Source organism: Phalacrocorax carbo, chromosome 5 (genome assembly GCF_963921805.1).
Source record: "Phalacrocorax carbo chromosome 5, bPhaCar2.1, whole genome shotgun sequence".
NCBI classification, from domain to species: Eukaryota; Metazoa; Chordata; class Aves; order Suliformes; family Phalacrocoracidae; genus Phalacrocorax; species Phalacrocorax carbo.
The window spans coordinates 45,908,029-45,927,496 of NC_087517.1; the positions used below are offsets into that span (position 1 = coordinate 45,908,029).

General features: G+C 45.7%; 1 protein-coding gene across 8 annotated transcripts in view; it reads right to left on the reverse strand.

Annotated features, from left to right (window-relative positions):
* TSPAN18 (tetraspanin 18) overlaps positions 1-19,468 on the reverse strand; it is a 160,426-nt gene that overhangs the window by 10,270 nt on the left and 130,688 nt on the right. For 6 of the 8 annotated variants that reach the window (XM_064452286.1, XM_064452284.1, XM_064452285.1 and 3 more), the window contains 4 exons: positions 17,565-17,639; positions 11,624-11,722; positions 10,175-10,354; positions 3,322-3,405 (listed from right to left, as the gene is read on the reverse strand). In XM_064452286.1, coding sequence (XP_064308356.1) covers positions 3,322-3,405; positions 10,175-10,354; positions 11,624-11,722; positions 17,565-17,639 — 438 coding nt within the window. Of the gene's footprint in view, positions 1-1,449; positions 2,340-3,321; positions 3,406-10,174; positions 10,355-11,623; positions 11,723-17,564; positions 17,640-19,468 lie in introns of those variants that run through there. The other 2 variants (XM_064452288.1, XM_064452287.1) reach the window with 2 other exon arrangements.

The following is a 19,468-nucleotide window of genomic DNA, read 5'->3' on the forward strand; positions in this document are numbered from 1 at the left end:
CCTCCCCTGGGAATTGCTCTCCCAGAACAGTCACTAACACCAGCTCCTGCGGCAGAAGCAGACCACATACGCTCTTCTGCTCAGCCCTTCTGCAAGACTAGTAGGTGCAACAGATTTTTCCTATCTTAAGAACAGCACCTGCTGTTAGGTACAAATACTGCTGTTTTTTTGGCTAGCAAAAACTGTTTTCCTTCATTAAACAATAGATCAGTATTTAATGCTAAAATGCCTCATTAAAAGCAGATCCAAAGGGAAATAGTTCAGAAAAGCTTTCCACAAGGTTTAATGCACCATCTGAGGCCACTCAGCAGCCCTGGCCTCCCATTCCATTGTTGGAACATGCTGACTGCAACATGGGCGTGGCTGCAGCTCTACCTGCCAGGGCCCTCTCCTGCTGATGAGCAAATTGTTGGTCTCAAACAAAGCTTGGAAAAGCTTTAATGCCTCCTTTCTGTTCCTTACTAGCCTCATTCCCTAACGTGGATATTTAGCCAGGATCGTTATCTATTACGGACCAGTCTTTCTGCTGCTTTCCTTCCTTCCTTCCCTGTAGCTTGTGCAGTGCCCCTGGGAGGTCTGAAGGGACACAGCCCCTGACACACACACACCCCCACCCCTTTAAAGTGCGCCTGATGCTGCCAAACCTGGGCACAAGGTTACTGCTTGGCTCCTTGCTGCTGCCTTCTGCTGCCTCTCCTTCCTTGCCTGTGGTTACAGCTTTCAGAGGGGCTGGTTTAAGCCTCTATAAAAGTGTTCCATAATCTGAGCCTATAAAAATCTGTAAAAAGACTTAAGCTAAACAAGATACCACAGGCCCTTCTGTCTTCCCCCAAGCACAATGAGTTTGGGGTCAGGGAGTGACCAGATGAACAATTAAGGCAACAGGGGTTGAGGCTTCCAGAGAAGAGAAACCAGTGACCTGTCTGGGTTGGTAACTGTGACCACTGAAGCAGTTTGGCTGCATGCTGGGTGCTCTTAGAGCCTGCCTGGGGCCTCAGAAGTTCCATCTTACTCTCTGACCAAGGTCCACACTCAGGCATCTTTCTCGAGTTTACTTTCAAATTATTAAGTAGATGATACGTTAGTTAAATGTCAAACTATCTCAAGGGAGGAAACACTCTCAACTAGCAGGCAGAGAATAAAACAATTCCAACTTGATGCTTTAATCATGAGCGCATGGGAGGATCTCAGGGGAAATCCTCTGAGCAGAAATGATGCCACAAGACTGTTTCAGGAACACAGCATGGGAGCAGCTGACAACCCTCAGCCTCTTCCAGACAGCACCATGCCTAAAACTACCCTTAGGGCTGGAAAGCATGTAGGAATCCAACTGCAAATATTTATTCTAACAGAGTGCCACAAACTGTTCTTTGCAATATGAAGGGAAAGGCAAAGGCTAACAAGATTCAAACACTATTTCCTCGCCTTCTCAGGAAGGCAGCAGTATCGGCGATTCTTGACCAGAGTTGTTATTTTTCCCAGGAAATATGTACACAGCAGGGAACCATTTTCTCTCTCTCTTTTTCACAATAAGGAACAGTAAATCTTAGTAAAAACAGAAAGGCAGGCACCAAACCCTTGACCATCAGCCAGCCTTAGGTGAGTCCCATTGCTAAGTGAGATGACGCTGCCCCTGCTTGAGGCTCCAGAGAAAAGCCAGCCTCACTGAAGTGCCTGACTTCTCTGACATGTTTCAGATGATAGGGGCAAACCTTCCACTGAAGAATGTGTGTTTTCATTCTGTGGCTGGGCATTAAAGCCAGAATTTCCCAAACAATGACCACCTACTTCTTAGATGAGCCACCACCGATTGTTTCAGACCCACCTGGACAGTCACAGACTTTGGCCAACCTGTTGCCTTATCCAGCTCCTCCCTGGCTGTTTTTCAGTCTTTTGCTGTCTAAAACATGATAAAGTTGTGAATGGTAGGCACAGCCTTGCAGGAGAGGCAGCTGTGCTCATCCTCCCATGCCCCATCGCCGGCTCTGTCAGTCACTAGTGCAATCAGCTGCGCTGGGCTCCTGCTCCATTGCTGCTGTTGGTGGCTCTGGGCAAGGGTCCGGTGTACAGTGTAGTGCACATCACCTCAAAGTTCCAGCCCCTGAAGTACAATCCTTTTGGTCATTCATATATTACAACCCTCTTTTGTTTTTTTTTTTTACTTTTTTCCCCCCCTAACCCATTTTGTTAAAAAAAAATAAAGTTTTTTGGGTGTTTTCAGGTTTTGTTTCTTCTGATTTTCCTTCTTTCTTCTGAGTACGTGGGGAACGTGGTAGTTCATGGGCCACCTTTTACTGGATCCCTCGAAAGAGACACATAGCAAAGATCATGGCAAACAGCTGGGAAGGGCCGGGGAAGAAGAGGGCAAAAACAAAACAGAGAACCACAAGAGTCAGCTGCATCTTCCCGAAGATCAGCAAAGCCCTCCTTGGCCCTAGGACCACTCCTGTCATTCCCTCCTGCCCAGCAGTCAGTCATGCAGCAAGGGGAACCCTTCCCACCACCCAGGAGAAGCTGTGGCAATACTTTTTTTTTCCTGAAGGCGATTCCCTCCCCCCCTCCTTCCCCTGTCCTCCGAACTGTTTGTGGCTAAAGCAGCAGCTTGGCTTTATTCCCAAACCTCCGTTAGTGTCCCGGGCAGAAGGCTCCACGGATACTGCTCTGCACACCATTCCCACTGCCCAGAGCAGGCATAGCAGGGCCTTCATGGGAGCTGCTGGGGCTCTGCCCAGATCCTTCTCCTCTGCACAAGACAGGGCACTGGGGAAAGCACCCAGCCTTGCCCCAGCAGTGCTGCAGGGCAGGGACATAATTTCTGGGATAGTGTAATGTCTGGTGGAAGCCCATTCCTCAGAAACATCACCAAAGAGCCACACGCTAGTGCCAGGTAATGGAGATACTCCAGAGCCAGTACAGTTTCAGGCTCTAAACAGGAGTTTTTAAAACAAAGGCACAGTTTGAACACATTAACCAAGTGACACATTAGCCAGCTTGCTGGGGTGATGCCACAATGAGGGCAGGACTGTGTGGGGCCCCGGAGCAGGCGGTGCATCCCCAAAGCTCCCGTGGCCAACATGGCATGGTGTGACCTCTGCAGCAGGCCCAACATGAGGCGGCACTGCAGGCATGTGGCACTGGTTATTTCTCTGCCTTTTGTGGCAAAGGACAAAGCACCCGGCTCTTTCTAGGCAATTAAAACCACAAGTTGATAACCTGCTCTCATTTTGCAGGAACAGCTTCCCCCGGCAAGGGGGAGCACCTGCCTCACTGCTCGACATCTACCGACACTTGCTTTTCTTCTAGTCACACAACATTAAGTACCTCAATGGCCAACACTCCGATGGCAAGGGCTCCTGCAAGGTACACATAGGTCTCAAAGGAGTTCAGGATCACAGTGTAGCAGCCCTAGGAAGGACAAAACGTGGTGAGACACACCTGAGCAGCACATTGCATTTTTCTCACAGCACAACCCTCATTAGTACAAGAGGTGCTCTCAGAACCAGGCACCATGATCACGGCTCCCTCTCACCCAGACCCACAGCACTGGAGGCAGAGACCCACAGAACAGTGACAAGGAGGGGCACATTTTGCTGTAGTGGCATCGGAGTGGTTCACTCCCTCACTGACCATGAGAAACTGTGTTTTCTTGCAAGGCAGAGGGGAGCAGCACGGGAGAGCACTCCATCTGCAAAGGGCAGAGACTAAGCACAGAGGAAAGGATCCTCAGGGCAGATGACAGGCAGCCCAGGCTGGCTAGGGATAAGGACAATTTATTTAAAGCCAAAGCAGGAATTCTTGAATCCTCTTCTCACAGCCAGCAGCTCTTTCACAGCCCAGGACCTTTTCTCTGTGTTTTCACCCAAAGGAGCATGGATGAACACCTGCTGATCTCCTGGCTATAGGATAATTTCATTAAGAACTCAGGGCCATGTACTACAGCAATCTTTCCACTTACGCAGCATAGCCACCATCATCTTTAATGTCATTTACTATTGCTCATACAATTAACAGCACATAGATCTTCTGGAAAGGCTTTAGGATGTTTCTGGAAATCACCAGCTTATCCTGGCCTCACAGTTCTCCCAGCCTAAAATTCCAACCCACCAGCGAATTTCTGCAAATAGGTCACACAGAAAGAGAAAAGTAGATTGGGGTTTGTTCAATGTAAAAAGTAGCTCTCCTCCCCATTGAGCATATACTTCACACGCACATGTTTAATCCCATCCATAGTGCTGGGATGTTTCAATCAGCTGATTTTTTTCCTTCCACCCAGAAAAGAAAATGTCTCAACTGCAAAGATAGCACAACAGTTACAGACTGGTGTCCATGCCAGACCCTGCTCACTGCAAGTGAGACACAACCAGAAGAGAGAGAGGGAGAGCACAGAGGGGACCCACTCACAAGGCAGATCCAGGGAGTGCAGACCACTGAGGCAGTAACCAAGCTATTAAAACCACAGTTTTGTCAAACATGAGACTGCTTAGCAGTAGCTCTGTTCTGGCCACATTTCAGCCCAATTTTCAGGGAAAAGCATCCAGCCCAGCAACAAAATGCTTGGGTGCTTGCCAGAACTCTAACATTAACCCAACTTCCAGGATGCCCCACTCAGCTGGCTAAAAATGGGGCTGAGCACAAGTGTGGCCAGCACTGTCCCATAAGCATGGTGTCCCAAGAGCTTGACTTTGCTCCAGGAATGCATGAATTCAGCCATCAGTTGCTTGGGAGCATCTCTCCCATTTTACAGGATTGCCTTAATGAGTGCTTGGTGGCACGTGCTCTGCACACTGCTTCCACCAACACTCTGCAGTGACAAGGGCTCACAGGAAAACTTCCCTTTCCATAGAAGTGGTAGGCCTCAGCACCACCACTTAGGGAAAACTAAATCTATTATCTGTTTAACCCTCTGTCTCAAAATGCATTTCTCTTTCCCTCCCTGCTGTTCGTCATCTCTCTCTTCTCTGTCTTTCCCATCTATTCAGGGCCATCAGACCTGGCAGAAGCAGGACAGTTCTGTCCGCTATGATCTCTCTCCTGGTGTGCCTTTGCCAACTATTTCCAGCTGCCAGGCAAGGAACAGCTCACACACTGTTTCCAAGCTCCTTTACTCTCTTTCACAATCTGCTATCAAGTGCTGAAGAAAGGACCACTGCTTAGTCTGGAGAGAAAAGGAGGCTTGTACACACGGTCAGCACAGAGCTGGCTTATTAATGCTGAGGTGAACACAGTCAAGAACTTTGCTAGAAGTTTCTTAAACTTCACATCTTGGTGACAATGTAAGGAAACATGACTGTCGTATCAGTGTCAATGACATCATGCTGAACTGTCTTGTTCCAGTCTAGGATTGGGAAAAATTGTCGAGAGGCCTGGCAAAAGAAATGCCCTTTTTCTACTGTAAAGACTAAAAGAGCAGAGAAATGCAGCTTTCTGACACTTCTCTTCCTTGGAAAACAGACATAGTTTCTTATGGCTGTTTAACCCTCAATCACTTGGTTGCCTACATTGGTGATGAGGAGCCTTTGTGAACTAAACTGGAGACACCACCACATGGAGTAAGAGCCAACTCCATCCTATCCTCGCTGACCTGTGCTGGCTTGCTAATTAATCAGTCGGCGAGGAGCTCGGCGGCGGCAAGGGCGAGTCCCGCGGCGCAGCGCTAGATCAGGGCAGGCAATGTGGTCCCTCGTACCGGAGAAGCCTGGGGGTGAGCAGAGGGACCCGTCGGGAGCCAGCAGCTCTTGTGAGCAAGGCTGATGTGCAGCTGACGTGGCGTGGGGCGTTGCCAGAAGCAACGGCAGGAGATTTAAATGGCCCCTAGGGAGCACGAGTGACCAGGGCGTGGCACGGAAGTTCGCGCTGGCAGGGCGAGCGGGAGGGACGCCACAGCCCACCTGCAGGTCTACAGCTCAGGCAAGTGCTTTGGCCTTGGGCAAAATGGTGAGCACTCACCTCAGAGCTAAAACCACTGTTGGTTCAGTGAAAGCCCCCGAGATGTCAGACTCATCCACCCAGATGGGTCTGGTAAGAAAGGACACATCAGTACAGGCAGTGGGTTGCGGCATATGCCCAAACACCCCTCCTGATGAAAAGGTAAGTACCTGCGCGAGGTGTGCACAGGTTGATGACCTGATACATCAGGTGGCTGCACTGCAGGAAACGGTTAAGAGGCTGCACAATTTTAGAGGAGCTGAGGCAGAGAGAGACAGGTGGCTTCAGAATCATGTTCCTGTGGCAGACATGCCAAGAATGAGGCACTGTGGACCCTGGTGACTCACAGAAGCAGGATTCCACATCAGCCTTCCCCCTCCACCATCACAATTAGAAACAGATATGAAGCCTTAACAACTGAGGATACCCATGAGCAAAGTCTGCAAAGTCCCCTGCAAGGGGAAACTGTACCAGCAGCACACAGTGGATATGGTAAAAAGAAATGATGAGTGCTTGTGGTGGGTGACTCTCTGTTGAAGGGTACTGAGGCACCCATCTGCCAACCTGACAGGGAACCACGAGAGGTATGCTGCCTTCCAGGAGCCAAGGTTCGAGATGGGGCCAAGAGGGTGCCATGACTCATCAGGAAAACAGACTACTATCCGCTATTACTATTTCATGTAGGCATGAACAACACTGAGAGCCGCAACCTGGGTAAAATCGAGGAAGACTTGCAAGCCGTGGGGAAGCAAGTGAAAAACATTGGTGCCCAAGTGATCTTCTCTTCCAATTTGCCAGTTTGAGGGAAAGGAGCAGCCAGAAACAGGCGCATAATGTATATCAACTCCTGGCTACATGGTTGATGCCATCGTGAGGGGTTTGGCTTTTACGACAATGGGGTGTTCTTCAGTGACAACAACATGCTAGGGAGGGATGGAATCCATCTGTCTAAAAGGGGTAGGGGAATCTCCAGCAGTAGGCTGGCTAATTTGGTGAGGCAGGCTTTAAACTGAAGGGCTTGGGGGGTGGGATCTGTGGAGAAAACGCTCACACCAGCACATCCAACGGGGGAGTAAGTCAGGCCAACCAGTGTGGTGACAAATGATCTGTAGCTGTCTCCCAAGAGGTGAAACAAAAGAGTAAACACCTCAAGTGTATGTATACAAATGCACGCAGTCTAGGTAACAAACAGGAGGAACTGGAGCTCCGTGCCCACTCAGAAGGGTATGACATCATAGGAGTAACTGAAACATGGTGGGACACCTCAAAGGACTGGGGGATCGCAATGGACGGTTACAAGCTCTTCCGTAAAGACAGGCAAGGTAGAAGAGGTGGAGGAGTTGCACTCTACATCAAGGAACACCTTGAATGTATCAAAGTCAACTATGGTGATTGCGACTGCTTTATTGAATGCCTCTGGGTTAAAGTCAAAGGGGTCAGCAGCAAGCAGGACCTCACAGGGGGCATCTGCTATCAACCTCCTAACCACGGTGACGAAGCCGACGAAGCGATATTTGGGGCACTAAAGCAAGCTTCTGGCCAACAGAGCCTGGTACTGATGGGTGACTTCAACTACCCAGACATCTGCTGGAAGAACAATACGGCAGCTTGCATGTCATCCACCAAGTTCCTGGAATGTATAGAGGACTGTTTCCTGATACAAATGTTAGATGTGCCGACCAGGAAGGAGGCACTGCTGGACTTGCTATTCACAAACCGAGAAAGCCTGCTTTGTAATATCTCGGTTAGTGATAGCCTTGGCTGCAGTGACCACAATATTGTGGAGTTCGGGATCCTGCTGAGTGTGCTGAAGGTCAGCTCTAAGACAAGGGTTCTTGATTTTAGAAGAGCAAACTTCAGTGCACTCAGGGCTCAACTGGGAGGGATTCGATGGGAGGCTTCCATGGAATACAAAGGAGCTAGTGAGAGCTGGGAATTCTTCAAGAACTCTCTATTGGAAGCACAAAGCCAATTTATCCCCTACAAAGGAAAAGGAAGTAAGCAGAGCAAGAGGCCCCCATGGCTCAACCATGACCTCCTGGCTCTATTGAAATCCAAAAGGGAAGCACACCAGAAATGGAGAAGTGGAGGATTATCCACCGAGAACTACAAGGGCATAGCCAGAGAATGCAGTGACGCAGTCAGAAAAGCAAAAGTCCAATTTGAATTGAAACTGGCTGTAGACATAAAAAAATAACAAGAAAGGGTTCTTCAGACATGTCAACCATAAGCAGAAAAAGAAGGAGAACATAGGTCCACTGTTAAACAGAAAAGGAGAATCAATCACCAATGATGCAGAAAAGGCAGAAGTCCTCAGCACCTTCTTCACCTCGGTCTTTACCAGCACTGTCGGGTCTCAGGCTTTGGGAACAACATTGCCAATTGAACCAAACACCGACCCACCATCGGTGAAGGAAGAGTTAGTATAGGAATTACTACAGGAGCTTGACTCCCACAACTCAATGGGCCCTGACGACATCCACCCGAGGGTGTTGAGAGAGCTGGCTGACGTCATTGCAAGGCCGCTCTCCATAATCTTCGAGAAGTCATGGAGAACGGGGGATGTCCCAGAGGACTGGAGGAAGCCAAATGTTACCCCTGTCTACAAGAAGGGCTTGAGAGAGGATCTCGGTAACTATAGGCCCATCAGCCTTACTTCAATCCCTGGGAAAGTTATGGAACGAATCCTCCTGGGGGCCATCACAAGTCAAATGAAGCACATGATTGGGAAAAGCCAACGTGGCTTCACTAAGGGCAGATCGTGCTTGACAATAGTAGGAAGACATTGTCTACCTGGACTTCTCCAAGGCCTTTGATACAGACCCCCACAGTCTCCTCCTGGAGAAATCAATGCGTTATGGCCTAGACAAGTGGTCTGTGCAGTGGGTGGGGAACTGGCTGACAGGCCGCACCCAAAGGGTGGTGGTAAATAACTCTTTCTCAAACTGGCAACCTGTCACTAGTGGAGTCCCCCAGGGATCGATATTGGGCCCAATGTTATTCAATATCTTTATAAGTGATCTGGATAATAGGATCAAGTGTAGCCTGATGAAGTTTGCTGATGACACCAAGTTGAGTGGGGAAGTAGACACTCCAGAAGGGACAGCTGCAGGGAGATCTGGATAGGCTGGAAGAGTGGGCCAGCAAGAACCTTATGAAGTTCAACAAGGAGAAGTGTAAGGTCATGCACCTGGGAAAACATAATCCAGGAGCGCAGCACAGACTGGGATCCATCTGGCTGGAGAGCAGCTCTGTCAAAAGGGACCTGGGGGTCCTGGTGGACAGAAAGCTCAACATGAGTGAACAGTGTGCTGCTGCAGCCAAGAAGGCCAACAGGATGCTGGGTTGCATCAAAAAGGGCATCACCAGCAGAGAGAAAGAAGTCATTATCCTGCTCTACTCAGCACTTGTCAGGCCACACCTGGAGTACTGTGTAAGTACAGGACAGTTCTGGTCCCCACTGAACAAAAAGGATGTGGACAGGCTGGAAGGGGTCCAGAGAAGGTCCACCAAGATGATCAAAGGATTGGGAAGCCTGCCATATGAGGGTAGGCTGGGAGAACTGGGTTTATTTAGCCTTGAGAAAAGGAGGCTCAGACGGGATCTCATCACCATCTACCAGTACTTAAGGGGCAGCTACAAAGAAGATGGAGACTCCCTTTTTACAAGGAGTCCCATGGAGAGGACAAGGGGGAATGGACACAAGTTGCTCTTGGGGAGATTTCGACTGGACATCAGAGGAAAATTTTTCACAGTGAGGGAAGTCAACCATTGAAATAATCTCTCCAGGGAAGTGGTTGACTCGGCCACGTTGGACACCTTCAAGAGTCGTCTGGATAGGGTGCTGGGCCATCTTGTTTAGACTGTGCTCTTCCTAGAAAGGTTGGACTAGATGATCCCTGAGGTCCCTTCCAACCTGTGATTCTGTGAACTTCTCAGAGATAGTAGTAACCTTCAGAAACACAATAAAACTTGATGTAAACTTCCACCTCACCTCTCAATTCCTTTGGAAAATCTTCATATTTCTGCTGATACAGCACAACATGGACTTAGCAGTGCACACAAAGAAACGGGATTTTCAAAATCAGACATATGCCATGACGTCAAAAGCTGTCAGCAGAAGTATAATTAGGATGTGAGCTACAGTCAGAATGCCGTGGCCTGCCAGCTTCACTAGCTACCCATGACCACCCCAGCCATCTCTCCACCCACTGTGAAACTCCTTTTCCTGGCATTTGGTTTCCCTTACCTGTTGGTTCTGAAATCTCTCGATACCTCTGAGGCAGGCTTCCTTGTCAACAAACATCCCTTCCCGGCTCTGGAGCTCTCGCTGGCAACAAGCCTCCGGTGTCACCTTTTCCAGAGAGGAGTGTGCAAGATGAGGGATAGCTTCAAAATCTTCTGGTCCATTCACTCCACAGCAGGCAAACTACAGAGAGGAACAGAGAAGAAAGGAAGACAGAGTTGACGCTTTGCCCTGAAAGCAGATACAAGAAATCTACCAAAGACCTATTCTTGTAGGGATCAAAGCAGAGACAAAACCACTGCTGTTTCCAAAGAAGTGCGTTGCGCCTGTACCTTCGAGCTTCTGTTTCATCAAAGCCTTTTTATAAAGTCTTACTGTTCCCATGTCATACTGTAGACTCTAAGGTACCACTGGGAATATTGCCACAAACTACACAGGGCTTTGGAGCACATCCAGAATGACTTGCCTGAGATCACCCAGCAAGTCTGTAAAGGGAGCCAGCAGTACAATCCAGGCTCCCAAGCGCCTGTTCTCCCCATAGCTAATTGGCCAGGACTGTTGCTGCTTAAAGGCATTGCTAGGTGATTCAAGTAAGGTCCCTCTTTAGGATTCAAGTCAGGTCCTTTTTAAGGATTCAAGTCATACTCTGACTCTGTCTCCTTTCAGTAAGCAAAAGGAAATGTCTTTATTAAAGTCCTGAATCAGCGTGAAGGGCAGCAATCATCTTTTTCTTTTAAGATTAAAATTGACTTTTCATCTGCAGAGCCTGACATCCTACTCCTCACTCCTAAAGAGATATACCATGGGCTGTACCAAGCACTAAGTTCACGTATGTACACACACACACATGCACACACAGAACTTCTTGTAGTAGGTAAGAACAATTCCAATTCCAACGACACAGTGATCTGTAACCTGCCTGATTAGGACTGTAATAACAAAGTAAATTTTGATGACTAATATTTCCATACTGAAAATACACCATTAGGTGTACTGCTGCCTAATCTGCCACTTACTAACTCATTTCACAAGAGCAAACAAAAAGCCATTAGTTAGCACCTTTTGGCAGCTGTTGGCTGGGAACAGTTTTGAACAAGGTGAAAGGGCCAAGGTAAATGCAGCGATATTCAGTTGCAGACAGCTCCACGGCTTTCTGCGTCCATTGTTTGAAAGCTGGGGGTACCCGGTTGGGTCAAATGCCTCAGGGTTTGGCAAACCACAAAGGCTGATGCAGTCACCCTGAGCATCTCTCTCAGGACTGATGGCAGCTTGCTTTGAGAAAGAGCTGCCAGCCAAATTCTCATCTCCTTCCCACCATCACCTCCACAAACCCTGGTGCTATGCTTGGTGTGGCGAAGCAGGCTGACCCCAGACAAGCTGAGAGTGCGGGCTGAGCACTCTGTTGATGGCCACTGACTGTGGGCAGCATGGGTCTGGCACGGCATAACGTACTGTGATCATAACAGAGTTCCAGGTGGAAGAGAAGACGTCCGTGTCATTATTCCTCAGGTAATGCTTCTTCAGCTCCTTGGTGAAAAACTCTCGGGTCAGCTGAAATGCAGAGACAGGTGGAAATGCAAAAGTTACTGCCAGCACCTCTTTCTGAAGCACTTCGCAAAGCTCTCTCTTGTGAATGCTGGAGGTTGTTTGGTTGGTTTGACTTTGTTGTTTTTTTTGAAAACATCAGAGGAGAAACATGGGGAAAGCCATGGCTGAACCATAGCTATACCCAGGGTGAATGGCATTTGTTCAATACAACTGTTACTCATCAAAAATCAGGGATTGAATTATGTCTATGCCTGTATGCTAATGTTTGCATTTAAAGGTTGGTTGGGTTTTTTTAATAGTCAGCAGTATTTGAAAGTGTTTCATAAGTTGAAACAGGACTAAAGCAGATTTTAGAAATATCTTCAAATCCACACCCAAAGAGTAGCTTAATTTACTAGGCTACATGAGGTCTGCAATCAAAGCATGATTTTCCCCTCACTTTTCATTTTAAACCAGTTAACTTCCTACTAATGACAGGGAACCTGCTCTGAATTTACTTCCATGTGTAAGAAAGCAGAATCAAGCTCTAATACCAAACTTTCTGGAAACAAAAATGAAGTAAAAAACATGTAATGAAGATTAAATGGTCAAGTCAACTTACAAATCAGGAAAAAAAGACCATTTCCCTGACAGTACTTTAGATTATCTAAACTGACCCATGCACAGGAAGGAAAAGATCTTTTTCATATTCCTAGTGTTTAGATAATTTAAACATTTTTTCCTAAGATCAACAATAAAAATAAATGGAATTTCACTTAATCCTGTTTACATTTACAGTAAAATAGAAAAACTGAACCAACATTTCTGCACAGAGTCTCTTCAGAAAGTTAGACACCTTGAAATCACATTTACTTAGGATCACTCTCTGGAGGACTTAAAAGTCCTTATACAAACTTAAAAGTCTTCTTAAACCAAATACTCCAATATTTCCACCTTTCTATCATTTCAGGATGAAAATTTCAAGGAATCCCCTTTTTAGGGGTCTTGACTTGTGTGGTCCCTTCTCTAAAATACCTTGTGATTTGTGATCCACACAGGCAAAGTCTCTCTGCCACTGCAAAGCCTCAGTGAAGAGGGTTGGACTCGGCTGGATGCAGCAGTGCTCTAGTGTTGCACATTTGCAGGATCAGGAATTAAGCTGCCTGAAAAACACCCTGTTTTTTTCTTCTGTTGTTCATACACCACTGCAGATGCAGTAACATATACTGCTATGAGCTGATTTCAGATTCTTGATATGCAACAGGAAATATCACACATACACATCCTTTGTAATTCTATAACAAAATTTAAGGAAAAAAGAGAGGGCTGTGGTGACTCTTTAAAAGACCCCAAATACCACTTAATATTGACTTCTCTTTTACAAATACAAACTAAGGCTAAATTTAATGACTAAATCATTACTCGGTAAAACTTTGTCACAATGATGAATGATGAATGATGTAGTTAGCTCAATCTCACTACCTTTTAATGAGATATGCTGCTAAATTCCTAAATCACTTTTATGAGATAGAGATTAACTCATTTTTTGCTTTTGAATATTAAAATACTGGGGGATCAGAGAGAACTGGCATTGTCCTGTGAGAATTTGGTGCAGTGAGGGAAGGTCAAGTTAGAAGATGCTGAAACATGTCCTCAGTGTTCTCCTTTCCTTCCCTTTCCCTGTGTACTTTATCCATGCAGCATCCTATGCTGCAGAGACAGCAGCACAATTTTTTTTTATGCTGGTCTGTTTCTGAAGCATGGACCTTGAAACTGTATTACCATTGGTAATAATCCCATTCTGCTGCCTTTGGAGGGGTCTAAAACAAAAGTCATTTAAATATAAAGTGAAACTTTTATTTTGACAGCAACAATCCCAGAGGAAATTGTTCAGAGTTTGTGTGTGATTTTTACGAGACTTGGCCTAAAACAAAGCCTTGTGCTGGAAGGGTAAGTTTGCAAGGAAAATAACTAATTCCATTTTGTTGCTCTTAAACTGCTTGTCCTGAGCATCTGCTGTTCAGAAAAACTTTAAAAAAAAAACCAACCACAAACCAAAAAACAAAACAAAACAAAAAAAACCTCAATCAGCAGAAACACCTTTTACTTTTAAAAAATTTCTGACAAAGGAGGATAAAAGTCAGCAAGACAGTCCTATTCACATGCCCATGGCCCCTCTCTTGCTGAAGCTACTAATGGCACTGATGAGGTCTGTGCATATCAGAGCACTATGACAAGAACTACTCAGAAGGGAGAAAAGGACCTACTAATGAAATTAGATCTTTACACACACTTCTGACAACACAGTTATATCAGCTACAGGCATGAACAATAAAGAGCTGGTCAGCTGTGGTTTTTACTAGCTGTCTGGGGGGAACGTCTCCAATACATAAGTAGCACATGCATGTGTACATTTACACGCCAGTGAATGAAGTGGGACTGTTTTGTCACACTGGTTCAGAAAATACCTTGGCTGGGATTACTGCAGCCAGATGAAGGGGACTTCGGAAAAAGAGGGCATTTCTGCACAACAGGTGTGCCAGCACTGGCTGGGAAGGTCACAGCCCTCTCATGCAGCACTGTGTTCAAGAATGCTGTGCGAAAATCTGGCTTCATGGTGCCTGCTTGGAAAACAGGACACGCTCCTGTCTATCTGCATCTACCTGGAGCATCCTACTGTTTATGACACAGCAAAGTGTTTGTGCTGTAGATACAGTCACCAGTGCTGCACTTCTCACTTCCATAGTACCTTCCATCTGACACCTCCAGCTGCTCAACTGAGGAATGGATGGTTCATGTTCTTTAGTCTTTGCCTTACATCTGAAGAAACAAAGGTACTGGGAATCAAAGCAACTTGTCTATAAAGTGTCAGAACCAGGGCTAAAAATCCTGACCCCGTTCAGAGCCCTACCACTGGACTTATTTGTTCCTACCATCCTGTTTTGTTGCTTGCTAAGACAATTCACTAAGAAAGAGTCAAATATCCCTCCAGGGTTTTTCCCATGCAGACCTCTGAATGGCATATAAAGAGCAATTCCTGTACATAAGTCAAATCACTGTTTCACAGCCTCTCTCTGTTGTTCACAGAAGGTGTTATTTTATGGGGGGCTCTTCTAGATGAAAAAGGACTCTTTACCCTCCAAAACCTCCTTTACAAAGGAAAAGGAACTCTGTTACTCCCATAGCTGATTAACAACAGCCTTCCACTTCAGAGACTGCTTTTAAACAGTTCTTTGGGAGTGCAACTGGACTCGCAGATCACAGTAGCTCACCATCGCTAATACCACTTTCAACTAACCCCACCATCACACTCTGCTTTACTGACTTACCCTCTCGTCAAATCTCTTCCCCCTGATTTATGTCTCTTAATTTCTTTTGCTCCTTCATATTAATAATTTAACTCTGTTGAGTGTTTGGGAGATAGTTTGGATGTAAAACACTATACAAGAGAAAGCTGCACTGAATATTATCTGGAAAGTGAATAGATAGTATCTTTCTCTTTTGTCTCATTTTATGCACCCAGTGAGACCACAGCCATACAGACTGGTGTAATGACCCACTTGGTAAGCTTCCAAGAAATTTAGGTCGTCTAAATGTGAATTTACCACCACATGCCTTGACAGTAACTCATTTCACAGGGAAGAGAGAAGCACATCTGAACCTGACCTTAAACTGATACTGTGAAGAATTCTTCCTGACATGGGGTCACTGAAAGACCACCTCTGTACCCAGACATCCTATCCAACTATCTAGCCTCACCCTAACCCAAAGATGACAGCAAAATTAGCCACAAGTAGTTACTGAGCCAGAAGAGGTACCACCAAAATATATAGCAACAGCAAAACAAGGTTTGGTGGGGTTTTTTGTGTTTTTTGTTTTGTGTTGTTTTTTTTCCCCCCAGAAGAAACCTGAGAATTTGCAGACTGAGTTTAACTTCTGCATAGAGTCATCTCCAGCTATGTTGGGATCTGACGTTCTTCATTTCTTCCCATTTAAGCCCTTCCTGTCAGTCATTCTGACAAAGTGGAAAGCTGGTGATACAAACAAGGAGACAAGCTCAAGAAAGATAGAGGTTTGTTCCCCTTCAAGTTTTATCTTACGAAACACTACCAGATGCCACAGAAGTCTAGAATAACCACTGTGACCTTATCTTGCAAAGTAACTTATTCTCATATGCCCCACGGCTTCCATGGGAGTGGAAGGTACTCATGCTTTGCCCAGAAGCAAGACATAAGCAAGCTCCTCATGACTAGGGGAAGAGGGCAGAGCCAGCCCTGCAGTCACCCCACACACAGGGCTTGTAGTGATCCTGGCTAGTTTCTTGTACCTTTTACCAGTTTCCTACAGGGAAGGTGGGAGGTGGGAGCAGCCAGCGGCTCACCCAGCTCCTGCTCACCAGGGACCGCATCCTCTCTCTGTCATGAAGCCTGTACCTGAGTCTGCAGGGCAGTTTCTATGTGTGTGGTCTGCTGCTTGTGCCGAACCCAAACAATTCTCTAAAACTCCTAACAGCAGAGCTGTAATGACCAGAACACACCAGACCCACCATGCTGCAATCTATGGAGCGGTAGCTTTTCCCATGAAGGCATGGTCTCAAAGCCTAAGTTCTGTGTACAGAGTGCCATCCCTTCCCCACTGCCTTCAGATCTAAGGCAAAGACAAAAGACCACCAACTTATAAAGGGGAAAAAAAATCCTCTCACTACCTCCCCACCAAGACCATCCCACTGCACAAACACCACACTCTTGCTGTGAGCTTCCTACATCTCGATTCTTTGCTTATGAAATTTTTTAATACAAATAAAATTAAAAGTATTTCCTGGCTCAAGAAAACAATCATTATACGTGGCCCTTTAATGCTCATGCCACATTTCTGTCATGTTCAGTACAGGGAATGTGCTATATGTTCTCTTATTACTGGCAGAGGCCAAATAAACAAAATAAATACTAACAGTCACTAGTGACCACCTCTACTGGCCAATGTTTTCTCACAGCCATCACTCAGAGTCATATTTCAAAAATGGGGTGACTTGCAAAGGATGGGCCAAGTTCAATAAGGCTCTTTGCACATGTGGGAACATGAAAAAATGTGCAAACCATTGCTGGTTAGAGAAATGAGACTGTGCTTACTACTAATGTAGTAAAAGCTTACTACTAGTATAGGGAAGGGTTGATGGCCATATAATAATATGCACAGCAGCAGAGTAGAGGAAGGCTATGTCATAGGAAGCTGTGGAGAGAAGGACCAGAAACTTGTAAGCAGGGCAATATGCGAGGGATCCAGTGATGGGACTCAAAATGAGACATGGGGAAATTTGATCAGGGCAGGTCAGGAGGGATATCTTACAAGCAGCATTGAGAGGAATCTGGTGAGCACCAGAACGTGAAAATTCAAGAAAGAATGTGATTAGAAGATGTGCAAGAGAGTTTTTGCACTGCAGAGCAAGCATTGTCCCTGTTGGGAAAACATGAGGTTTCACTATTAATATAAATATTAAACACATGCTATATTGAAAAAACAAGAGTTGCTTTTAACCTTAGTGTGACTTTATTATAAAACTCCTCTCTGATGGAATGTGCAGCTGGTTTGGCTGCAAAAGAATCATGAAGACTAAAAACTTCAGGATTTAAGTAGTCCCCCAGTGTATAGCTCCTGTGTACATAAAACACCTACCCTGCGACACGCCAGGTTAATTAGTATTCACTAGCTTGCTGGCAGTTCTGCAGACTGGGGGTAGTAATGAAGCAGGTTTATTGGTATTTGAAACAAACAGTCACTCTACAAAGGAATCAGCCACCACCTAATTCCATGCTCCTGCTGGGTACAGTCCCACTGGGGTTCAGTTTGCCCACCATCAGATACTTACATTTTCTCTGAAGATAAAAGCCAGGATTGCAGCTGAAAGCTCCACCAGGAAGATTAATAAAATAAACAGGAAGAACTGGAAGAGAGAAGATTCCAAAAATAAAACCAAAAACCACAAACATACCATTAGGTGCATCCAATAGGTAGTAGGAACACATAGTTTTGCTAGTCACCAACAAGACGGAAAAGATAAGTGAGGAAATTGTCCCCTGACAATTAAAAAAACTTATGAGACAGTAACCTGGAGCAGACATAGCCCCTCTCTGACCATGTCACAGACATGGGAACTTGCGATGCTTTTCCCTGGTTCTAATGCGTAAAAGGTAATAAGGTTACAGGATCAGTAGCATCGCCTGAGAAACCTGCACCAGGTTAAAAGAGTAAAGCCTACTTTGATGGAAAAAAGTTATATGATTGTGTAGATGCTCATACAGGTGCATGCATCACATGCATACACCTACATATGCACACGCACCCCTCATCACAACATAAACAACATAAACAATTTTACTGTAATATGATCATGGCTCATTCTGTATGGAAGAAGGTAGTGGGACATATACTCAAATATTTACACCTATGACTAAAAATGGACTCTTCTCAGAGTATTCTGCATTTCAGGACAAAATTAGCATTGGTTAATATCCTCCTCCACACAAAGGCGTTGCACTGAGTTAAGCATTAACCATGCAGAACCTCTACAGAAAGTTGATAACACACCATCATAATTTTAATTTGATTATGCAAGTATCATCCATGTCTTGTATATTATCCAAAGTATGCATATTCATATCCTTAAATTAAGGGCATACTGCAGACTTAACAGAAAGGAATAGCCAGCAGACTGAGTGGCAGCAAAAGAGAAACAGGCATCCAGTTTGAAGTAAAACCATTACACTTATGTCATCATAATTCTAGGGAAGAGAAATGAAAGCAAACATAGGGGCATGTGGTTGTTCAATTTAAACTGGAACAGTATTTTTATCCTGTTGCCCTTGCAACCTTCTGCTGCTTCAGTTTAAAAATCTTTCTAAAGGCATCTTGTTTCTCTGATGTTACCAAGCCTGAGCGATTCACCGTGCCTTCACCACCCACCCCACAGAGGTACATCAGGTGCACTTAAGGGGTCTTATCCCCACAGAGACTGACATCTTGCTGCAAGGGTGCTGTCCCTAGGACCTTGTCTACCCAGAGCGCTCGGGTATAGTGGAGCATTTCCTGCCTGGGATGAGTGCCAGGACTCCTGAGGGCTCCTACCTCAGAATGTCCTGTCCATAGACGGGACAGAAAACTGGTACACAGCTCAAGGTAAAACTCAAGTAGAGAGGAAAAGAATGTTGAAGGGAACAAATCTCCCAGGGCAGGAAAGCACTCACTGACATCAAAGAACTCAGGACTCAGCCTGTCTTTGGGGCCGATTCTTAGTTACATTGATACCTCTTGCTACTTTGATGCTGCTTCAGTCCATAATAAACACTAAAAGGCACAGACAGGGATGTACCCTTTAATATCTTTAAAACAACAAATGTAGCTGCTAAGGAGCTCCTATGGGAACAGAACAGAAAGTGGCTAGTCTAGCACCCTCTCCCAAAATTGCATTTGTTTCCAATCTTGGAGACAAAATAATGGGCTTGAGGAACCACAAGTCTGAACTAGATGGACTTTTTTAATGTTCTTATAGCCATAAAGAGAAATCCCCATTTGAGAGCCAGTCCTTCTAAAATTCCAGGATCCCAAGAATTAGCCCCAAGACTCAGAGATAATTTTACAAAGCTGAGTGAATGTTTAGAAACAGACTCAGATTTTGGCACCATGTGAGAAAAACAGGCATGAACACAGAACCCAGTAAGACCACATCACATGCAGGGTAATAAACATGTGGTATATGTTACCAACAAAGGTGGT